At 39.3% G+C, this 24,464-nt stretch overlaps 1 protein-coding gene across 8 annotated transcripts in view; it reads right to left on the minus strand.

The window, feature by feature from the left end:
- The window catches only part of TRIM37 (tripartite motif containing 37), a 150,942-nt gene extending 126,593 nt beyond the window's left edge, over positions 1–24,349 (minus strand). For 2 of the 8 annotated variants that reach the window (XM_059149320.1, XM_059149319.1), the window contains exons 1-6: positions 23,722–24,349; positions 21,682–21,783; positions 11,441–11,481; positions 8,064–8,180; positions 3,251–3,338; positions 866–988 (exon numbers count right to left, since the gene is read on the minus strand). In XM_059149320.1, coding sequence (XP_059005303.1) covers positions 866–988; positions 3,251–3,338; positions 8,064–8,180; positions 11,441–11,481; positions 21,682–21,783; positions 23,722–23,742 — 492 coding nt within the window. In that variant the 5' untranslated portion in view covers positions 23,743–24,349. Of the gene's footprint in view, positions 1–865; positions 989–3,250; positions 3,339–8,063; positions 8,181–11,440; positions 11,482–21,681; positions 21,784–22,237; positions 22,258–23,721 lie in introns of those variants that run through there. The other 6 variants (XM_059149324.1, XM_059149321.1, XM_059149318.1 and 3 more) reach the window with 5 other exon arrangements.
- Positions 24,350–24,464: the final 115 nt, after the last annotated feature.

Below are 24,464 nucleotides of genomic sequence, written 5' to 3' on the forward strand. Positions count from 1 at the left end.
ATACCACCAGAAGTAGAAAACAATCTTTCCTATACTTATTGTTATTATAAATACAATGAGAATTTCAATGGTAAAACACCCTCCCTGACCAAATTATGTTGTCAAAAAAAAGTAATAGAAAAAAAGGTAGAGAAGTCCGAAGAGAAGTCATTCAACTTGTTTACATTCTAAAATTACTTTGTAGGTAGCATACATGCAACTCATATTACTTTTTATATAAGAAAGGCTATAGAACCTTGATTCCTGAAAGGGTAAAATGAAGACATCTTAAGTTAGGGATGGTCCTCAAACCTCATTAGTTTTAACTACCATTCTGGCACCTTTAAACAAAATAAATTCCAAAAGTATATTCAGTACTTAAATGTCTAAAACTTATTACATTTCCCCATATAAATAATATTACAAATGGTAAATACCTCACCAAAGCTGTTTGACCCATAAAGTATCTGAAGAGTAGGGTTAAATATTACTCTTTCAATTCCAAAGAGTTCTAATTCAAAACATCAGAAATAGTAAAAACACCCCCAAAAGCTGAGGGTCTAAAGAATGAATGATTTAATTACTTTGCAAAAGTCAATACTGACTGTTTAGGAGTCAATTACTGACTCTGTATCAAACAAACTTATTTAACACATTCATTTTCTATTTCTGCTTAAGAAAAGGCAATTCTCTGGTTCCAAATGTGGAACAGGCCAGGAGTTGGATACAAATTCCTCAGCTAGTTTGAAGTTGGTATAAAGGACTATAAATGTATCTTACAGATTTTCAAATCTTGATTTCAACATAATTGATTCATATTATAAAAAATATATATTACATAGGCTAGACTATAAAATGGAAAATGATCTTTCAGTAGCAGTCTTACCACTTCTTGAACTAGGCTGATCAGTTCCATGAGACGCCGACGAAGTTTAGCTACCTCTTCATTCACTTTAGTAACATGCTGCTCATAAATTTCTGCCAAAGGTTTAAAGGTATGTCCACCATGCTATTTAAATTAAAAAAAAATAAGTTTTAGAACATTTTCTTTTACCTCAATCAATTCTACTTCTTTATCAACACTCCATGGGTATTAATAAAGTGGTAAATATTTTCACAAGAAATTTTTTTGGCTGTCTTTACTGTTAAAATCAAGGAGAATTTACTTAAAATCACTTGGCCCATGTAGGAAATCCTTAAAGACTGCAGATAAAAAAAACTTTAGCAATAAACATTTACACTTAATCTAGAAATCTATATTCATCAGAAAGAACCAAAATCTTTAACCATGGCTCAAACCATATGACACAACTTTATTTGCCACTCTCTTCTTGGTCAGCACTAGCTTTTTTCATATCCTTAGAGTTCTTTTCACTATTTGCAAAATTAACTCCTTCCTGGATGACGGGGTGGCTCAGTCAGTTAAACATCCCACTTTTGATTTCAGCTCAAGTCATGATCTTGAGGTCATGAAATCAAGCCCCGCATAGGGCTCTGTGCTCAGCATGGAGTCTGCTTAGAATTCTCTCTCCTGGGACGTCTGGGTGGCTCAGTTGGTTAAGCAGCTGCCTTCGGCTCAGGTCATGATCCCAGTGTCCTGGGATCGAGTCCCGCATCGGGCTCCTTGCTCGGCAGGGAACCTGCTTCTCCCTCTGCCTCTGCCTGCCACTCTGTCTGCCTGTGCTCGCTCTCTCTCCCTCTCTCTCTCTCTGATGAATAAATAAAATCTTAAAAAAAAAAAAAAAAAGAATTCTCTCTCCATCTCCCACTTATGCTGTTTCTCTCTCTCTAAAATGAACAAATAAATCTGAAGGAAGGAAGGAAGGGAGGGAAAAAGGGAGAAAGAGAAAGGGAGGGAGGGAGGGAAGGAGGAAGGAAGGAAGAAAGAAAGAAACAAACAAACTGCCTATTAACAGTTAAGTTCTTCCCAGAATGGTCTTGTCCAACCAAAGCATCTAACCATGGTCTTGAAGATAAAAAAAGATATAGATTTTTGCCTGTCCACTTAAATATGAAAAAGAATGTTTCCATTGCTTCTTACTACTTATGTTAATATTGTTAATATTAACATATTATATATAGTATATAAACATTATATTAATATTAACATAGTTAAATATGTTAATATTTAAGTACTAAATTGTAAGAATTCAATTTTTTTCTACGTATCACATTAGTTTTCAAATCTTAACAGAACACTCTCTGAATTGAACTCTACTCAACCAAGATGCCTGCCATTCTCTTCCTAAACTATGCTAAAGCCCAAAGAATGATTTTTTTTTTTTTAAAGGTAGTCTCCATACCCAGCATGGAACCCAGCTCAGGGGCTGAGCTGAGATGGATGCTTAACCGACTGAGCTACCCAGACACCCCAAGAATGATCAATTCTTATTGCTAACAGATGTCTAGTTGTCTAGCAACTTCTGCTCCCACTATAACTAACTCTCCCCACCAAGAACCTATTATGTTTATTTTCAACCCTATTTACAACCTATTACAAACCTATTACATAAGTATACAGTTTAATTAAGTATTAGTTAAACAAAAGATACAACTGTGAAATAAAAAGCTGTTTCCAGGAAAACTAACTTGAATATTTTAGACCTGATAAAAGGTATAATGCCTTAAAGAACTACTTTTGAATTAGAATAGAAAGAAAAAAAAAACCCATAAGGATCCAAATGTTTGCATTCGTATTTGTATTTCAAATGTTTGCATTCAATATTTCACAATATTGAAAGTTGTTGTTCCATTTTAAAGAAAACCAAAACTGGTATGGCCAGGACATATCAACTGGCCTTTGATCAAAGATAAGACTTTGGGGCGCCTGGGTGGCTCCGTGGGCTGAGCCGCTGCCTTCGGCTCAGGTCATGATCCTGGGGTCCTGGAATCGAGCCCCGCATCGGGCTCTCTGCTCAGCTGGGAGCCTGCTTCCTCCTCTCTCTCTGCCTGCCTGTCTGCTTACTTGTGATCTTTCTCTGTCAAATAAATAAATAAAATCTTTAAAAAAAAAGAAAGATAAGACTTTGATCCTACAACAAAAGATTTGCAAGTGAATATACATTTTATATGTTTTCAATTAAAATATTTATGTAAGTGGTCACAGATTCCACAGCAACATCTCCTACAAAGGAAGGCTGTGGTATGATACCTCTGCTATAAATCAGATGCATTTAAATTTCATTCTATAAGCACAGTAAAATATTACTTTCTATCTAAATCAAACAAGTATTTCTAGCTAAAAGTAATATGCTAAATTTTTTCTGCTTACCATTCCTCCCCAAAGTGCACATTGATGGCAGATACACTTCTTACAAGTCCAGCAAAATACACTAAGTTTTTCATGGTGATTTTCACATCTATATATTATGAAAAGAAAATATAGTTTAAATAAATTAAATTATAATGTAATTACTTCAACAAATTCCTAAGTTTGGGAAACATGTCAATTTTTTTTTTTAATTAACAAATACTGTGTTATTTGCCCAGAGGTACAAGTCTGTGAAACATCAGACTTAAACATTTCACAGCACTCACCATAGCACATACCCTCCTCAATGTCCATAAACCAGCCACCCTATCCCTACCCACCCACACCCCCCAGTAACCCTCAGTTTGTTTTGTGAGATTAAGAGTCTCTTATGGTTTGTCTTCCTCCCGACCCCATCTTGTTTCATTTTTTCCTTCCCTACCCCCAACAACCCCTGCCCTGCCTCTCAAATTACTCCTATCAGAGAGATCATATGATAATTGTTTTTCTGATTGAGGTCAATTTTTTTTTAAATATTTTATTTATTTGACAGACAGAGATCACAAGTAGGCAGAGAGGCAGGCAGAAAGAGAAGCAGGCTCCCTGCCGAGCAGAGAGCCCGATTCAGGACTCGATCCCAGGCACCCCCAGACCATGACCCAAACCAAAAGCAGAGGCCCCAACCCACTGAGCCACCCAGGCGCCCCGAGGTCAGTCAATTTTAAATGATTATATCTCAGGAAACATATATAAAATGCATTCCATTCTTCTAGAAATTAAGCTAAAAAAAGCACATGTACATACAAAAATTTTAGTATTGTTTCATTAATTTATAAAGACTTTACAATTGTGAAAAATGCAGATTAGTTAAATGCATAAATAAATCATTTTCTTGCATCACTATAGATGTTCTATCATACTACATTTTGAGCAAATCACATTATGAGTCTATACCTACATGAACATGTATACATATACAAAATTTGCCCCACATACGGCCAATGCTAACAATAATCAAGACACATGGAACTGTATAATGCGATACTATATCTGCATAAAAAATGAACAACTCAATTTTTTTTTTTTTTTTTTTAAAGATTTTATTTATTTATTTGACAGAGAGAGATCACAAGTAGGCAGAGAAGCAGGCAGAGAGAGAGAGAAGGAAGCAGGCTCCCTGCTGAGCAGAGAGCCCGATGCGGGGCTCGATCCCAGGACCCCGAGACCATGACCTGAGCCGAAGGCAGTGGCTTAACCCACTGAGCCACCCAGGCGCCCCGAACAACTCAATTTTAAATGAGTTTCCCCTTAAGATGGATATCCACAAGTAAAACGTGAATTTGCATCTGGTTATGAAAAGAATTGTATCCTCCCCAAATTCCTATATTGAAGCCCTAATATAAATGTATTTAGAGAGCAGGGCTTTAAGAAGATAATAAAGGTTAAACAAGATCCTAAGGGTGGTATCCGAACCCAACAAAACTGGGCTGTCCAAGAAGAGAAAGGTAACAGAAGTGTGCACAAATAGAGAAAAGGCCCTGTGAGGACACAGTGAGTAAGAGACTTAAACCAAGTCAGAGAGAAAGGCCTCACCAGAAACCAAACTTCCAGTCCCAAAACCATGAGAAAATAAATTTGTTATTAAGCCACCCAGCCTGTGGTATTGTTATGGCAGCCCTAGCAGACAAAACACTTTAGCTTTTATCATATGCAAAATTTAACTCAAAACAGGTCATAAGACCTAATCAAAGATAAAACTTTGATCCTACAACAAAAGATTTGCAAATGAATATACATTTTATATGTTTTCATATAATGTAATTCTTAGAAGAAAACACAGGAGAAAAGCTATAGGATACTGGATTTCAAAATTATTTCTTAAACGTGACACCAAAAGCACATGCAACAGAGCCAAAAATAAACTGAACTATATCAAAATTTAAAACTTCTGGGGTGCCTGGATGGTGCACTCAGTTAAGCATCCAACTCTTGGTTTCAGCTCAGTTTGTGATCTCATGGTGGTGAGATCAAGCATTGTGTTGGGCTCCGAGCTCAGTGAGTCTGCAGGAGAGTCTCTGCTTGAGAATTCTCTCTCCCTCTCCCTCTCTCACTTTTGCACACCCTCTAAAATACATAAATAAATCTTTAAAAAATTAGAACTTCTATACATCAAAGGACACAATAAACAAAGTTAAAGGGCAATCAATGGAGTAAAAGACCACATTTGCAAATCACATATCTGATAAGGAGTTAATATCCAAAATATAATAAAGAACTCTTACAACTCAACAACAGAAAAACAACAATAACAACAACAAAAAACCCAAAAGCACAATTAAAATATGGGCAAAGGACTTAACAGACCTACTTCTCCAAAAATGTACAAATAACCAATAAGCATTATGAAAAATGTTCAACATTCAAATCATCAGATGAATGCAAATCAAAACCACAAGGTATTTCCTCATACCCATTAGGATGGCTACCATCAAAAAAATAAACAAGTGTTGGCAAGAATGTGAAGAAACTGGAATCCTATACACCATTGGTGGGAATGTAACATGGTGCAGCGGCCATAGAAAACAGTATGGAAATTCTTCAAAATATTTAAAACAGAATTCTATATAATCAAGCAATATCACTGCTGGGTATATATCTAAAAAAGGGGTGTGTGGCTGGCTCAACCAGTAGAGTGTGCAACTCCTGATCTTGAGCTCCATATTGTGGGGTAAAGATTACTTAAAAATCTTAAAAAAAAAAAAGGAAAGAAGGGAAAAAGAAAAGAAAAAGAAAAAATTGAAGATAAGGTCTAGAAAAGATGAACACCCTCGATCATAGCAGCACGGTTCACAACAGCCCAAAAGTAGAAGCAATCCAAATGTCCATCAACAGATGGATAAAACAAAATGTGATAAATATACATGATGGATTATTAATCGGCCTTAGAAAGGAAGGAAATTCTGATATAAATATTATGTAAAGTCAAGGAAGATAGTAGCAAAAACACAAAACTCTATGATTTTATTTACATGAGTAATCCAGAATAGTCAAACTCACAGAAACAGAAGGTGAAATGGTGGATGCCACCATTGGGTTGGTAGGAGAAATGGGGAGTTATTGTTTAATGGGTAAAGAACTTCAGGTTTGCAAGACGAATAAGTTCTGGAGATTAGTACACAATGTGAATATGTTTAACACCTACTGAACTGTAAACTTAAAAATGGTTAAGTAAATTTTATACAATGTGTATTTTAATACACTTTAAAAAATTTGGGACTCATAGGTACCTCAGCTGGTTAAGTATCTGCCTTCAGCTCAGATCATGATCCTAGGATCCTGGGATCAAGCCCCATACTGGAATCCTTGCTCAGTAGGGGGCCTGCTTCTCCCTTTCCCTCTGCCTGCTGATCCCCCTACTTGTGCTCTCTGTCAAATAAATAAACTCTGTTGTCTATAAAAAACACACACTGGGGCGCCTGGGTGGCTCAGTGGGTTAAGCCTCTGCCTTCAGCTCAGGTCATGATCTCAGGGTGCTGGGGTCGAGCCCCGCATCGGGCTCTCTGCTCAGCGGGGAGCCTGCTTCCCTTCCTCTCTCTCTGCCTCTCTGCCTACTTGTGATCTCTGTCTGTCCAATAAATAAATAAAATCTTAAAAAAAAAAAAAAAAAAAAAAACCACACACACACTGGGGCGCACCTGGATGGTTCAGTTAGTTAAGTGTCTGCCTTTGGCTCAGGTCATGGTTTCAGGGTCCTGGGACTGAGCCCAACATTGGGCTCCCTGCTCAGTGGGGAGTCTGCTTCTCTCTCTCCCTCTCCCTCTGTGCTCTCTCTCAAATAAATAAAACCTTAAAAAAGATGGGGGGGGAGGCACACTGCTGCATTTCTGAAAAAGCTTCTCACTAGAGGCACCTAGGTGGCTCAGTAGGTTGAGCGTACAAATCTTGATTTCAGCTCAGGTCGTGATCTCACGGTTATGAGACTGAGCGCTGTGTCAGGCTCCACGCTCAGTGTGGAATCTGCTTCTCTCCTTCTCCCATTCCCTCTGTCCCTTCCCCTGTGTGTTCTAATAGAATAAATAAATTTTTAAAAAAGAAAAAAAAAAAGCTTCACTAATGAAGTACACAGAGCTCAAATACCTTAGCAGGTCTACATTTTATATTTCTCATTTTTAAGTAATCTGAATACCAAAAGGAAATAAAAGTATTAAAAAAACAGCATATTAGATACTATCTGGAAGCTCATTTACCCTGATTTCCACACTACCAAATTTAGAACACAGCTTTTACAATATAGGAAATTTATCAGAATAATTCTTTATCGGTGGCCCATATACACCTACAGCAAACCAAGGCAAGAGGGGCCAGCAGGCCTCTAGCAGTTGCACTCCTCTTATTAGAGGCTCTCATAAAAGAAGCCAATCAAGAGTTAGAAGGTCTTTCAAAACAGTGATACCCACACCATGCCAGAAGAAAAATACTTAAGTGTTTACCTATAAAACAAAAGAGAGACTTTCAATTGTGTCATTAAAATAACATATGGTAGGGGTGCATGGATGGCTCAGTCAGTTGAGAGAGAAACTTTCAATAGTGTCATTAAGATAACACATAGTAGGGATGCCTGGGTGGCTCAGTCAGTTGAATGTCTGCCTTTGGCTCAGATCATGATCCCAGGGTCTTGGGATGGAGCTGAGTCTGGCCCCTGCCCAGCAGGGAGCTTCTCCCTCTCCTACTCCTCCTGCTAGCACTCTGTCAAATAAATAAATAAAAACTTAAAAAATAAAAAAACATATGGCAACATCTATGAAATACTTGAACAAAGAAATTGAGGGCATACTTGTCCTTTTCATTTTCTTCATGTTTGGTAAGGCTGCAGAGTTGAAGAGTATCAAGCTGCTGTGTTACTTCTTCTGCCCAACGACAGTTTACTAGTTCTCGCAGCTGGAGTGGAGCACTGGAAAAAATATATATATACATATACTCTGATTCAAGACTTTGAGACGATTTTTTAATATAAGCACATTCCACAGGTAATAATGTGAGACGATGAGTGTTAGTTAAATCAACAGAGGGAAACTTTTAGCAATGTATACATAATATCAAATCATCATGTTGTACACTTTAAGTACCTTAACAATTTTATTTGCCGACTACACCTCAAAATATTAAAAACACAATTACCATATAATCCGGCAATACCATTTCTGGGTATATATACAAAAAAATTGAAGGCAGTTCTAGAAAAGATGAACACCCATGATCATAGCAGCACGATTCACAATAAGCCCCAAAGTAGAAGCAATCCAAATGTCCATCGACAGATGAACGGATAAACGAAATGTGATACTGGGGTGCCTGGGTGGCTCAGTGAGTTAAAGCCTCTGCTTTCAGCTCAGGTCATGGTCTCAGGGTCCTGGGATTGAGCCCCGCATTGGGCTCTCTGCTCGGCAGGGAGCCTGCTTCCTCCTCTCTCTCTGCCTGCCTCTCTGCCTACTTGTGATCTCGGTCTACCAAATAAATAAATAACATCTTAAAAAAAAAAAATGAGGGACACCTCGGTGACTCAGTGGGTTAATAAGCCTCTGCCTTCGGCTCAGGTCATGATCTCAGGGTCCTGTAATCGAGCTGTAATCAGGTTCTCTACTCAGCAGGGAGCCTGCTTCCACCACCCCCTCTGCCTGCCTCTCTGTTTACTTGTGATCTCTGTCAAATAAATAGATAAAATCTTTAATAAATAAATAAATCATTCTTTAAAAAAAAAAAATGTGATACATGTACACGATGGAATATTCATCAGCCTTAAGAAGGAATGAAACTCTGACCTATGCTACAGTATGCATAAACCTTAGGACATCATACAGAGTGAAGGAAGATAGTCATAAAAAAAGAAATTATCTAACAAACATTCCTCAAAACAGAGCTAACAATCATTCATACCATATTATATATACCATATTACATATAGTAGTATATTCATACCATATACTACTAAACAACAATACTACTAAACTACTAAAACAACAGACTCAATGAAAAGTATGGTTTGCAACTCATTTTTACCTTAATACGTCAATTACAAAAAAGATTCAGATTACAGACTGAATTCTTAATTCCTCAGTCTAAAATTATACTGTCCAAAATGATTGCCACAAGTCACATGTGACTATTCAAAATTCAGATTAAGGCCGTGGGTGGCTTAACTGGGTGGCTCAGTCGTTTAGCATCTGCCTGGTCCTAGTATAAAGTCCCATATCAGTCAGGCTTCCTGCTCAGCGGGGAGCCTGCTTCTCCCTCTCCAGCTACCCTGTGCTTGCGTTCCCTCTCTCGCTATCTCTGTCATAAATAAATTTTTTAAAAAATCTTTATAAAAAATTAAGAAATTCAAATTAACTCAAATTAAATAAGAATAAAATTTCACTGCAGTCACACCAGACAAATTTCAAGTCTCAACTGCCAATGTATCTAGTGGACAGCAATGCTATAGAACATTTCCATCATTACAGAAAGTTCTATTTGATAGTGCTGGTTTTCTTAAGAGTTAATATGAAGGGGCGCTTGGGTGGCTCAGTAGTTTAAAGCCTCTGCCTTCAGCTCAGGTCATGATCCCAGGGTCCTGGGATTGAGCCCCGCATCAGGCTCTCTGCTCTGCAGGGAGCCTGCTCCGCGCCCCCCCCCCCCCCCCGCCGGCCTCTCTACCTACTTGTGATCTTTCTCTGTCAAATAAATAAATAAAATCTTTAAAAAACTAAAAAAAATTTTTTTAAAGAATATGAAAAAAGTAAACAATAAATGAAAATGTGCAATCAAATGAGGTGAAGAGGTGGTGTAAGCAAAAAAGAAATATAAGTAGCTAAATGTTTTGAAAAATGCTCAGTTTCAACAATTTAAAAAGGGTATTAAAAATGAGATCCCTTTTTTCATTTAATGGAATGAAATGCCAGTATTGGCAAGAATGTGAGAAAAAGGCAATTTTGTATCTATTATTAGGAAGGAATTTCTTTCCATGTAATCTGGCATCATTATATAATGTATATAATTTCTTTTCATGTAATCTGGCATTATTATATAAAAAAACCAAAAATGGAAACCACCCAAATGTCTCTGAATATAAGTATAAGAAAATCAACATAAAGTCATAGAGTGATTACTCACACTCCTTTAAAAATGATACATATATACTTATCATCAGGGAAAGTCCCACCATACTTTATATGAAAAAAAAAAAAAAAAAAAAAAATCCAGGGACGCCTGGGTGGCTCAGTTGGTTAAGCAGCTGCCTTCGGCTCAGGTCATGATCCCAGCGTCCTGGGATCGAGTCCCACATCGGGCTCCTTGCTCCGCGGGGAGCCTGCTTCTCCCTCTGACTCTGCCTTCCACTCTGTCTGCCTGTGCTTGCTCTCACTCTCTCTCTTACAAATAAATAAATAAAATCTTTAAAAAAAAAAAAAAAAAAAAATCCAGAGTAGTATTTTATCATTTGTGTTTCAAGAAAAAATTTATATGTATATATATCAGTATACTCCTAGAAAAATGTCTAAAAGAATAGATATGAAATCTAACCATTTCTTTTGAAAATGTTATTTAATGAAAAGATCAGGCAGGGAGTATCAGAAATAGAAGACTTATCTCGTCTGATCTCGGAAGCTAAGCAGGGTCGGGCCTGGTTAGTACTTGGATGGGAGAAATAGAAGACTTATTACTGTATTTATCTTATTAGCGAAAACTTGGAATTTAGGGGCAGCTGGGTAGCTCAATCAGTTAAGCATCCAGCTCTTGATTTCAGCTCAGGTCACAACCTCAGTCAGGGTCATGAGTTTGAGCTCTGTTCAGCTCACACTAGGCATGGAGCTTGCTTGAGATTCTGTCTCTTTCTACCCCAACCCCCGCCCATGCAGGTTCATGCTCTCAAATAAATCTTTTTGTAAAAAATTTCTCACCCCCACTAAGGAAACAGAAAACTTCAATTTTAATTACAAAAAGTTGTTACACGATGCTTCTCTAAAAGAAGGTAAATAATGTAATCCATCCTACATAATTTTGAGTCAAATAACTTAGTTTGCATTTCTTTATCTAGACAGAGTGCTTATTTTCTTTCGCTGTATTCACGAGGAGTAATGTAGCAAGATGCAAAAAAACTCTGAATATTATGGCATACTCTAATCCCATCACCTTATTTTTTTCCAAATTCACAAATAATCATAGAAAATCACTTACCGGCAATGAGGGCATTGAGCTCTCTGTTCAGTTAGCCAGCGCTAAGGAGGTAAAAAATTAGATTTTGATTATAGAAACATCATTACTTTAATTTGTACATACTACTTATATACCAAATTTAATGAGTTTAACTCTCTAGTGCCTGTATTAATTATAAAGGTACTTATAGAAATAGCAATCTACTATCTCCTCATTACCATCATGATGGGGACAAATTTTCAAAGGGACAGAACTCATTCCAAAATAGTTAAGAAGCTATTTTTTCATAGGAAAGAAAGTGATCCTAAGACTATCTGGATCTCACAATGAAGATGTTGATAATCTTCACAAAACAATGACAGAGTAACCATCACTCTAAAAATAAACCAGTGATGATTTACTTCTAACTAACCTCTCATAAAATCCCTCAGAAAGTCTAAGGTGCTATTAAATTCCTTTCTGAAAAGTAAACTAATTTTGAAAAATATATAATATGGATATATAAATCAGACCTAAAAAATGAATAAAAAATACAAAACTTTATGTTTTTAAAAGAGTTCTATAGTTCAGTAATGTAATATCTGCATAATTTGGTTTCTTCACAATTATAAAAAGCTTTTATAAGAAAGCAATATCTCTACTAAGCTTCAAATTTTATTAATGTAATTGTTTTAATTATTACTGGATAGGAAAGAGTTTTATATCATATACAAAGGAGATACTAAGATTTTCTGAATGCCTTTCCCAAAACAATAGCTTTTTGGTTAAATATTAAATATTTTAATTGACTAGTAAAAGTTTCAAGGTAAATAACTAACCATAATCTCATACCTATGTACTCCCATGGCTGTTACTTCTACTTATCCCTTTCTACTTCTATAAAAGAACATAAGCTTTTAAAGTCAAATAATTAACTCAGAAATGAAACTTCCAAGGAAACCTTAAAGAATTATAAAAAATAAAACATAATAAAGAGAAGGATACTTCACAGCAAAGAATATAAAGCTGGAAGAAAAAGAAAATGACACAAGAGGATTTCTCTGCTCTTAATAACCTTGATCATTTCTTCAGTCCCTCAGCAAACCTAAGATTTGGGTCAGGTTTTGTCCTCTCAAAAAATGCTCTGCTAAATCCATAGTACTCTTTTAGGGCAGGTTTCAGCCCACACCCCTCTAGTTTCATCATCTACTTCACTCTAGGGGATCCAACAAGGTTAAGCCTCCTCTCTCTGCCCAGGATATTCTTCAACACCACTCTTCAACTATATTATTCCTACTCATCCTTTAGATTTCAGTTTATACATCACATCCTCCAGAAAGCTTGTCCTGACTCTCTACAGATTACCACAACAACCTGTACTTCTCCCTTCACTGTGCTTATAACACTTTTGTTACCTTATTTGTTGGGTCTCCTCTGCCCTGCTACACCATAAGCTCTATAAAAGTTGGGAATGGGGTACCTGGGTGGCTCAGTCAGTTAAGCATACAACTCTTTTTTTTTTTTTTTAAAGATTTTATTTATTTATTTGAGAGAGAGACAGTGAGAGAGAACATGAGCGAGGAGGTCAGAGGGAGAAGCAGACTCCCCATGGAGCTGGGAGCCCGATGTGGGACTCGATCCCGGGACTCCAGGATCATGACCTGAGCTGAAGGCAGTCGTCCAACCAACTGAGCCACCCAGGCGCCCAAGCATACAACTCTTGATTTCAGCTCAGATCATGATCTCAGGGTTGTGAGAGGGAGCCCTATGTCAGACTCTGTGCTCAGCATGGTGTCTGCTTCAGATTCTCCCCCGTCGCTCTCCTTCTGTCTCTTCCCTTACACTGCTTATACGTGAGCGCGCTCTCAAATAAATAAAATCTATAAAAAAAAAAAAAAAAAAAAAAAGCTGGGAGTGATAGGGAATAACCAGTCCATATTTTTATTTTTCATTTGGGGAATAGGGGTGTTTTAGTAACCAGAATCATGCTGTATGTATTGTTCTTCAATGTGTCATTCTGAGGTGAAAGTGTGTGTTTACTTGCATTGAGCAGGTAGCCAGCAGTGCACGCTGACTGGGACAGAAGGGCAGCTGCTGGACTATGGATTTGGGACTCACAGGCTGATGCCACTGTGTGTGATAGGAATGTGGCTGGTTTCACTCCTGGTCATGAATTCCTTTAACTTTTTTCTGGGAAACCCTACTTCTCCTCCTATTCTGAATGAAAGCCTTATTGGATACAGTATTTTTGGTTGCAGATTTTTTTCCTTTTAGCATTATGAATATATCATGCCACTCTCTTCTGGTCTGCAAAGTTTCTGTTAAAAAAAATCCACTGATAGCCTTATGGGGTTTCCCTTCTATGTAACTGCTTTCCTTTCTCTTGCTGCTTTTAAAGTCCTCTCTTTTTCACTACTTTTGGCCATCTTATCTACTTTGTGTTTTGGTGCAGACCTCTTTGGGTTGGTTTTGTTGGGGGTCCTCTATGCCTCCTAGATCTGGATTGCTCTTTCCTTCCCCAGATTCAGGAAATTTTCAGCCACTAATTCTTCAAATTTTTTGCCCCCTTTTCTCTCTCTTCTCTATGCAATCCCTATCACACAACTGTTACATGTGACAGTGTCACTGAGTTTCCTGGGTCTGTTCTCATTTTGGATATTTTTCCCCCTCTCATTGCTCAGCTTGATTACTTTCCATTACTCTGTCCTCCAGGTTGCTAATCCATTCTTTTACTTCCTCTTGTTTGCTATTTATTCCAGATGGTCTATTTTTAATTTTATTTAGTGAGTTCATTATCTCTAATTGGTTCTTTTCTAGGTTTCTTATCTCTTTGTAGAGGGTCTCCTGGAGATCCTCCACTCCCTTCTCAATTCTAGTGAGTATCTTTATGAGCAATACTTTTAAATTCACTATCAGATATATTACTTACCTCCATTCAGTTTAGGTCTCTTGCAATGATTTTGTTCTGTTCTTTCATCTGGGACATATTCCTCTGTCTCTTCATTTTGTCTATTACTGTGTGTTTCTAGGTGTTAAAAAAAGTCAGCTATGTTTCCTGCACTTAAAAGTAGTAGCTTTATGAAGAGGTCCTGTAGTGCGCCACAGGGCAATGCCTTTTCACGAGAAATGGTGCTTCCAGGGTGACTCCTATATGTGTTGCTACAGGGGTGTCCTACTGTTGTGGCCAAGCTGTGTTTGCCTTCAGTCCAGTCTGCAGTGGCTCTCTGCCTATTGTGGGCAAGTCTGGTACCTATGGTGTTAGTGGGCCAGTCTGGGACTGCCTTGGGCTTGAGTTGAGTCAGACCAGGTGTTTGTCAGAGATGAAGTAGCATCAACCTGCAGGGCACTTTCCCAGTATTGTTCTCTGACAAGCTTGTATTGATGGGTGGGGCCTACAGTCAGACCAGCTGCCTCCCAGCCCAGTGCTAGGGTCACAATCAGACTGATGTGTGGTTTTCCTTCCCTCTCCCTGGAGCAGGACTCACTTTGGAGTGGTGCTGGCCCTTGTTTGGACTGCCTGCACACAGCCAGGCCTGTGGCCTGCTTTGATGAGATCCTGCCAAGAGCTAATTGGAGGGGATGGACCCTCTTTGTTGTGGCCTCTTGTCTATATCTGGCTGCGGGTAGTCTGTTCTGCCAGTCTTCAGGTCACTTTCTGGATTATTTATGCTGATGTGGGTATTCTCTAGGCAGCCAGCCATAAGAGGTGAGCCCAGGATCCTCCTACTCTGCCATCTTCCCAACAACCTCTGCCCATATTTTTAAATATGTCTCTCCATTCCAGTCAAATCAGGCTTGCTGCTGCACTATACACCACTCTAGGCATACTTCTGTATTTCCTAATATGCCCCTTTCCTCCATGTGCTATCCCACGGAAATGTCCACTAATTATGTCCATAAAACTTTCCTACCTATCCCAGGTTAGTGATCTTTCCCATCTCTGAATACTTGTGGCACTTTTACCTTATACTCCACAATCTAACTTAATCATAAAATAAATATGGTTATTTTAATACTTAGGGAAAAACAGCATTTCTCCCAAACCAAAATGAAAGGTAAGAACCAGTGATATAATATTATGTACAATGATTATTAAAGAAAATAAATATTATACTATAGCAATGTCCCATATTCACTTAAAGAATTTCTCTCCATTAAAATGGAAGAATCACAAGCTTTAGACAATATTCAGACCGGAGTCTGACTTCTAGCTCTGGCACTTAACGGCTACATGATACCAGACGTATGACTGAGCTCAATGAAACAAGAGAAATCAACATACCTACTCTGCAAAATTGTGCTAGGGAAATTCTCAACAATAGCTTAGCAAACTGAATTCAACAGTATATTAAAAAGACTAGATAGCATGACCAAGTTGGATTTACTCCTGGAATGCAAGGACACTTCAACATATAAAAATCATTCAAGATAATACAGCACATTAATAAAGTGAAGGAATAAACAAACACAATCAACTCAATTGATATAGAAAAGGCCTCTGACAAAATCTGATATCCTTTCATGATAAAAACACTCAAGAAAAATAGAAGAGAATTTCCTCAACTTGATAAAGACCATACTTTAAAAAAATCCAGGGGCAGGGGGAGGGGAAGTGTCTAGGTGGCTCAGTCATTAAGTGTCTGGCTTCAGCTCAGGTCACGATCCTAGGGTCCTGGGATCGAGCCCCATGTCAGGCTCCCTGCTCACAGGGAAGCCTGCTTCTCCCTCTGCCACTCCACCTGCTTGGGTTCCCTCTCTTGCTGTTTCTCTGTCAAATAAATAAATAAAATATTTTAAAAATCCAGAGTGAATATCATACTCAATAGTGAAACAATAAAAACTTTTTCCTTGGGGCGCCTGGGTGGCTCAGTGGGTTAAGCCGCTGCCTTCATGATCTCAGGGTCCTGGGATCGAGCCCCACATCAGGCTCTCTGCTCAGCAGGGAGCCTGCTTCCCTCTCTCTCTCTCTCTGCCTACTTGTGATCTCTGTCTGTCAAATAAACAAATAAAATCTTTAAGAAAAAAAAAAAACTTTTTCCTTAAAATCAGGAAAAAGACAAGGATGTCCATTTTCACCACTTCTATCCAACACAATACTGAAAATTTCACAGAGTGCAACTAAGCAAGAAATAAAAAGCATCCCTACTGGAAAAGTCAAATTATTTGTTAGCAATGACCTAATCTTGTCAGCAGAAAACCTTAAAGAGTCCACAAAAAAACTGTTAAAGCTAATAAGCAAATTCACCAAAACTGCAGAACACAAAAATCAACAACATTAAACATTAAATATTTTTTTTTAAAAACTTACATTTCTATATGCTAGGAATGAAGAATCCATACCTAGGTATAAATTTAACCAAGGATTTTAAGATTTATACAAGGAATACTACAAACACCACTGAAAGAAATGAAAGAAGCCCTAAATAAATGGAAAGACATCCCATGTTCATGCACTAGAAGATTTAATATTGTTAAAATGACAATGCCACCCAAAGCAATCTACAGAACCAACATAATTCCTATCAAAATCCCAATGATACTTTTTACAGAAGTAGAAAAACCCATTTTAAAATTGAAATGGAATTTTAAAGGACCCTCAAAGAACCAAAACTATCTTGAAAGTGATCTTATGCACCTAAAACTTTTTTTTAAAGATTTTATTTGACAGAGAGAGACAAATCACAAGTAGGCAGAGAGGCATGTAGAAGGAGAGGGGGAAGCAGTCTCCCTGCTGAGCAGAGAGCCCAATGTGGGGCTCAATCCCAAAACCTAAGCCAAAGGCAGAAGCTTAACCCACTGAGCCACCCAGGCACCCCAGCCTAAAACTTTTCTATGTCAATTTATTTCAATTTTTAAAAAAATTATAGAACTCAATTTCCTGATTTGAAAATTTACTACAAAACTACAGTATGTTACTGGGGTGCCTGATTGGCTCAGTGAGTCAGGCATCTGACTCGATTTCAGACTGGGTCATGATTTTAGGGTCATGAGATTGAACCCCAAAGACAGGCTCCATGCTCAGCAGGGAGTTTGTTTGAGATTTGTCTCTCCCTGTCCCTCTGACCCTCACCTTGCAAGCGTGCATGCTGTCAAATAAATCTTTTTTTTTTAAAGGTTTTATTTATTTATTTGACAGAGATCACATGTAAGCAAAGAGGCAGGTGGGGGGGAGGCAGGCTCCCCGCTGAGCAGAGCCCAACACGGGGCTCCATCCCAGAACCCTGGGATCACGACCTGAGCCGAAGGCAGAGGCTTAACCCACTGAGCCACCTAGGTGCCCCAAATAAAATAAATCTTTAAAAAAATGTTCATATCAGTTTTCTGTATAAATGATGCCAAAAACTAGAAGCATCCCCTTTGTCCATCAACAGGTGAACAGATAAACAATTTATGGCATATGCATACAATGGGCTGCTACTGCTCAGCAATAAAAAGGAATACTATTGATCCACACAAGATAGATTTCTAATTTTGATGAGTGAAAAAATCCAGACACCTGAGAAAACATACTGTAAGATTCAATTTATATAAAAGTCCAAAAAATGGGACATCTGGGTGGCTCAGTCTGTTAAATGTCTGTCTTTGGCTCGGGTCATGATACCAGAGTCCTGGGATGGAGCTCCATGTTGATCCCTGCTCAGGGGGGAGTCTGCTTCTCCCTCTCCCTCGACCCCTCCACTCCACTCATGCGCACATTTGCTCTCACTGTTTCAAATAAAATCTTAAAAAACCGAAACAAAAAAACTTGTATATCTACAATCTACTCAACCTCACCCTGTCCTTCCCCAAATTTCTTCTATCTCAGAATAGAAAACCATTAATTCATCCAAATGTTGTATAAAACTTTCCTCATGTCTCATCTTTAAGCAAACCTATTGGCTCTACTTTCAAAACATATCCAGAATTGCCCTATTTTTCACCACCTCCACTGTTAGCATTCTAGTCTAAATCACCATTCACCCTTCACTAATAGAACACATCCCAACTAGTCTCACTTCCTCTCCCACTTGCCTGCAGTCCACTTTCTACACCCAGCCAAAGTGATAGTTTTTGAAAATTATTTTGTATCATTCAAAAGCTTTCAAGGGTCACCATCATAGTTAAAATAAAATCCAAGGTCTTTATCAAGGCCCTAAGTTACATCTCAAAACTCATCTCCTTTCCATCTCCCTCTTCCCACTCTGCTCCAGCCAACTGGTTTCTTTGCTATTTCTCTCAGGGCCTTTGCCTCTTCTGACTTCTCTGCCTGGGACTTTCTTCCCCTAGATATTCACATCATTCCCACATTCCATTCTGGTCTCTGCTCAAATGTCATCTCCTCAGAGACCTTCCCAGACCACTCTATCTAAAATAACTAACAACCTGCCCGTATCCTCCTCAAAGTCCCCACTCTATACCTTACTCAGTTTCATTTTTCTTCACAGCATTTACTGGTATCTAACATATGTCTATTTACCTTTCTGTCTACAAACAAACTATTAAATAAGTCAACTCCCTGGGATGTCAATGCTTAACTCCAAGTAGTCATATAATTAATATGTGCTGAGTGAACAAACACATCTATGGTACATTCAGGAACTGAGACAGCTTTAGAAAGAAAGTTTAGAACCAGATTATCCAGGTGGTCTGAATATAAAGGTAATATTCTAAGAGATTCAGACAATGAATTTGAGGCTTGAGAAGGAAAAAAACAATGACATTACTGGAAAACGTCAAAAGGGCAACAGGATATAAAATAAACCAGAGATATAGAAGACATATCAATTAAAAGGTAATCATAATTATCTAAGCACAAGATAATAAATGTCTGTATTTCTCTACTAGGATGGTAATAATAGAAATGGATAGGTACCAGGGCACCTGGGTGGCTTAGTCAGTTAAGCATCTGACTTCAGCTCAGGTCATGATCCCAGGATGCTGAAATGGAACCTGTGTCAGGCTCCCTGCTCAGCCAAGAGTCTGCTTCTACCTCTGCCCCTCACCCTGCTCATGCTCCTATTCACTCACTCGCTCTCAAATAAAACCTTAAAAAAAAAAATGGATAGGTAGGACAGATATAAGTGACAACAGGAGATAATAACTGACAAAACTTAAATATCATTGGTGTAAAGGGTTTCAAGTTTGAGAGACTGGCAGAACAGAACAAAAAGTCAAAAAGAATCAATTTGAAAAAACAGAATTTGATCTGGAACAACAGTCAAGATGCTGGAAGGTATATGCCAAAGGAATAGATTTAAAAGCCATACACACAAAGATCATAGTTAAACCTGCAAGAGTAAATCAAATTTCCCAAAGTAAATGAAATTTTCTCAAACACTTCTAAGTATAGAATGCCAGCAGCAATATTAAAAAATTTATGGCTTTAAGGACTAGATGGAATTAACGATGAAGAAATGAAGAATCAGGGACGCCTGGGTGGCTCAGTTGGTTGGACGACTGCCTTCGGCTCAGGTCATGATCCCGGAGTCCCGGGATCGAGTCCCACATCAGGGCTCCCAGCTCCATGGGGAGTCTGCTTCGCTCTCTGACCTTCTCCTCGCTCATGTTCTCTCTCATTGTCTCTCTCTCAAAAAAATAAATAAAATCTTAAAAAAAAAAAAAAAAAAAGAAATGAAGAATCAATAAGGTTTAGGTAATATTCACAGGTCATCCGTATACTGGACCTTCACCAAAACAGCCAAGCTCAGACACAGACTCTACCACTTAATTAACTACACTGATAGAGGCCAATTACCTAATTTCCCTAGTTTCAGCTTCACTGTTTATGAAACAAATGACAGGTTAGTTGCTATTTTAACAATAAAATTTTAACTCCTTACAAGTGGACAGTACTTTACAGTTTCTAAATTACCTTTTATCTCATTTAATGCCACCACTATCCTGTGAAATAAATCTTGTTACCTCATTCTATGAGGAAATAGGCTAATAAAAACTGAGTTTCTCAGTTTACGAGTGGGAGAACTAGGATGATATGTAAACCTAGGTCTTTTGCACAGTGTAGTGGCAAAGAAGACAGGATCTAAAGCCAGACTTCCTGGATTCAAATCCAGCTCTATTATTTGCTAGCCGTGTGACCAGAAGCAAATAATTTATGTGATCCAGATAGTACTCTTGACAAAGGGATATCTATCTTCCTTAGGTAGGAATAAAGAACCACAGAGAAATTTTGAGGTGAAAAGCATGTTAGGTGGTTTTGATTTTCTCAGTAAAGGACATGATCTGCTAAGAGTATGGGGGCAGGAAAGGTTTCAACTGTGATCTGCATATGTGCTACTGAATCCCCCCCCAACTCACACCAAAAGAAATTCTTCTGTTTCACATCTTAGACTTCCTCACAATTTTGTTTGAGGAGCTCACCTACATTTAAGTTTTAAAGCCAATGGATTAATCTCTAAAGTCTCTTATAACTGTAAGAATACAGGATTTTAATCTTAGCCCCTGAACCCATTACTAGCTTTTTCTCCACCTTACTCTAACAGTATAAACTCTCCCTCTTGAGTCTCACAGCAGTTAGTGCCTCTTTTGACACTATACATTCTTCAAATATCAAGAGTCCATTCTCTCACTGAGATTTAAGCTCCTCACCATTATCTTAGAAGGGCAAGCACTTCACCATTATCTTAGATAATGCCCCAAACACAGTACAGGCAACCACTTTATAAGTACTTGTTATTTAATAATGTAAATATACTAAAATTGCAGTGGGTTTGGGGGGCACCTGCGTGGCTCAGCCGGTTAAGCATCCGCCTTCAGCTCAGGTCGTGATCCCAGGGTCCTGGGATCCAGCCCCATACAGCTCCCTGCTCAGTGGGGAGTCTGTTTCTCCTTCTCTCTCTTCCTCTCTCCCTACCTGTATGCTCGCTCTCAAATGAAGTCTTTAAAAAAAATTAGAGTGGGTTTTGATTTCTAGACATTTCATAGCAGTAATCATCTGATCATTAACCTCCACAGTACCAAGTAACATACACTGATGGTCTCCCTATTAAGGAACATTCATTTAAGACATGCTTTAAGAGGTGCCTGGGTAGGCTCCGTCATCAGGCATCTGCCTTTGGCGCAGGTCATGATCCCAGCGTCCTGGGATTGAGCCCCCATAGAGCCCCTCTATGCTTGTGTTCCCTCTCGCTATCTCTGTTATAAATAAATAAAAACCTAAAAAAAAAAAAAAAAAGATATTTTTGAAAAGGGCACAAAATGTAAAATTAAAAAGATAAAACAAAATGGTTAATTTTTACAACATGTCCTATATACACCAAGAGCATGTAAAAAGAAATACAACTTACCCTGATACAGCTGAAACAACAAAGCTTAGAGCAATGAGGACATAGGCGTGCATCCCGCAACTTCTCCATACAAATGAAGCATCGGAAAACCTCAGCAATGCTCTGAAAATAAAAGATGTAAGGTCCACCAGAGTTAGATACTGAATCAAAAGTAAAAGCATGCTTAAAGTTATCCATTCAACATTTATATTTATTTGAGCTGACATCATCTGTTTCAAAAAATTCCACATCAGTACTTGGGTTAGTCAAAATCCAGTGTGCCTCAGAAAATCTCCTGGAAAAAGCGCTCTTTTCTAAGCTTCACAATGGTTCTATTCTAAGGAAAGGGCATGAAATGCAAACACAGTCTTATGCACCAATATTTCCAATAAGGCATAAATTATAATGGCAAGAATGTGGCTGTAGCCCAAATTTTAAAATATTAAATTATGACAGTTAAAAAAATTATGACACTTAACATAGATTTTAATAATCTCTAGAAATACTTCTTGAATTATTTGATACAGAAAAAATGCTTATGATATAAAACAGTAAAAAAAATAAAGGCAGGGGGCACCTGGGTGGCTCAGTCTGTTAAGCCTCCACCTCAGGCCCAGGTCATGATCCCAGAGTCCTGGGATCTCGCCCTCCACTGGGCTCCCTGCTCAGTCGGGAGCCTGCTTCTCTCTCTCTCTCTCTGCCGCGCCCCCTTGCTTGTGTGCTCGCTCTCTTTCTCTTTCAAATTAAAAAAAAAAAAAAAAAAAAAAAGGAAAGAAAGAAAAGACAAAAGAAAAAAACTTGGACTATGAGTGAAAAATATGAACTTTTTATTTGTCCTGCAATTTCCCTAAGGGGGGTGAGCTGCCTTTAAAATTTAAAAAAAAAAAAATTTTTTTTTTTTTTAGAAAAGATACATATTCTAATGGCAGTATACTTTGACCAGGAGAGAAACTAATTCAGAATACAGAAATCTGGCTTTCTGCCCTGATGCTCCAACCAATTAGCATCTTATTTGAGCCTGAGATTCTGCCCCTATTGAGAATGTTAGTGGTAGCCCCATGAAGGCTTTGCAAAAATAAAGTAAATAGAAGAAACTGTTATTTGCAAGCCCCAGGTGAAACCATTTAGGAAGTAACTGACAAAATAACAATAATAGAATGAAATGTAGGTTATTGTACATTTCAATTTTATTTTTACCACAAGCACATTTATTTTTACTCCATCCCAAGAGAATGAAACTCTCCTAAACCAAGAAAACGGTACAAAACCTTTATAATACTTTCGCATGAGGAATTAAAGAGAAAATTATTCATGAGTCTAATCATGACTCTGCAGAACAAGAAAGAACCTGTGAGATGCAGACGCTGGCGGGGGATGGACAATAAGACCACTGGGTTAACTACTTTCAAGTGAAGTGCCCAGTAATACAGTTGCCGCTTACTAAGAAGCGAAGATTCAGTATTAAGATGGTTCAAAATTTGACAATTATTTTTAAAATTACGTCCAGTAAGCAATCTTCTTTTACGTTCCTGGCCTTTACGTAAATATCCCAACCATTTGAAATCACAACTCAAAAGCGTGAGATATAAAATAGGCTGTTTTGGAAAACCACAGAAAGGATAATAACTGTATATCTTCATTCAATTTAGGAAGGGCAGAAGTCTGCAAAATGTACCGGTGAGAGGGAATGAATGATTCCATTTGGAGGGAGTTTGGGATCCCCGCAAGAACTGGTAGCAAGTGCACGGCATTTCTAATGAATTTGCACTTTTGCTCTGCCCAGGCTGCAGTTTGCAAAAACCCTCTGGGAATGAGCACCGGAGCGAAGACATCCAGAAACGCCAGGATAAGCACCACCTCGGAAACGGTCAGGACACAAGGCACCTGGAGGGCTGCAGACCTAACACCACGTCCTTCGCACTGGGCCAGCCTTCACCACAGCAGCAGCGTCAGGGTGGGGGTGCCCTACTAGAGAGAGGACTGGGGCAGGGCGCCCCAAATAAAGAACGATCTGCGGGTGGCGGGGGAAAACTAACCACCACCCTTCTCAACCTGCCTCACCTCCACGCTCTGTTCATCCATTGCCTCCGGCTCTCGGCGGGGCCCTCGACGACCCGCGGAGTCCGTGGTCTGACCTATCGGGCGCCGGCCCGAGGTCGCCCCGTCAAATAGCCAACGAGAACAGCCCGGCGTCCACGTCAGGGGGCTCCGACGACCGTCCCACCTGCGCGCCCCATCGCGTAGGGTTCAGAGCCAGCTACCCCCACTTCGCCATATTTATCCGCGCACCCGCCCTAGGGCGCAGTGGGAGAGGCGAGCGGTGGCCCCAGCTCCTTCCTCACCGCTAAGCCGCCCGCCAGCAACCGCGAGGCAGCCTCGCACCACGTGACGCGGCCGCGCGCGTAAGGAACTGCGGCTAGAGCCCCGCGGCGCTGGTCTCCAGCGAAGAAGGTGCTGCAGGGAATTCGCAAACACCAACCGTAACCACGGCAGCTGAAGGCGCGGCGGCGAAGGAAGGCGCGCTGCGCATGCGCGCAGGACGCTGCGTTAGGGGCGCGGAGTGAAGAGAGGCGGGCGACAAGTTCCCGCGGTGCGGGGGCGCACACGAGATTTGGCTGCTAGCCGCGGCGGGGATGCGTGCCTTTGGCCTCAGTTAGTCGCAGGCGGCAGAGAGCTTGCTGCTTCTATGCGCGTCGCCCCTCCATGCCCCACTTCCCGAGAAGGGCGGCGCTCCACCGGTCTCAAATTTAGCGCGCCAAAGACTGGAACCACCTGGAGTGGTGGTGGGACGGACTCCGCAGCCA

Source organism: Mustela lutreola, chromosome 15 (genome assembly GCF_030435805.1).
Source record: "Mustela lutreola isolate mMusLut2 chromosome 15, mMusLut2.pri, whole genome shotgun sequence".
NCBI lineage: Eukaryota > Metazoa > Chordata > Mammalia > Carnivora > Mustelidae > Mustela > Mustela lutreola.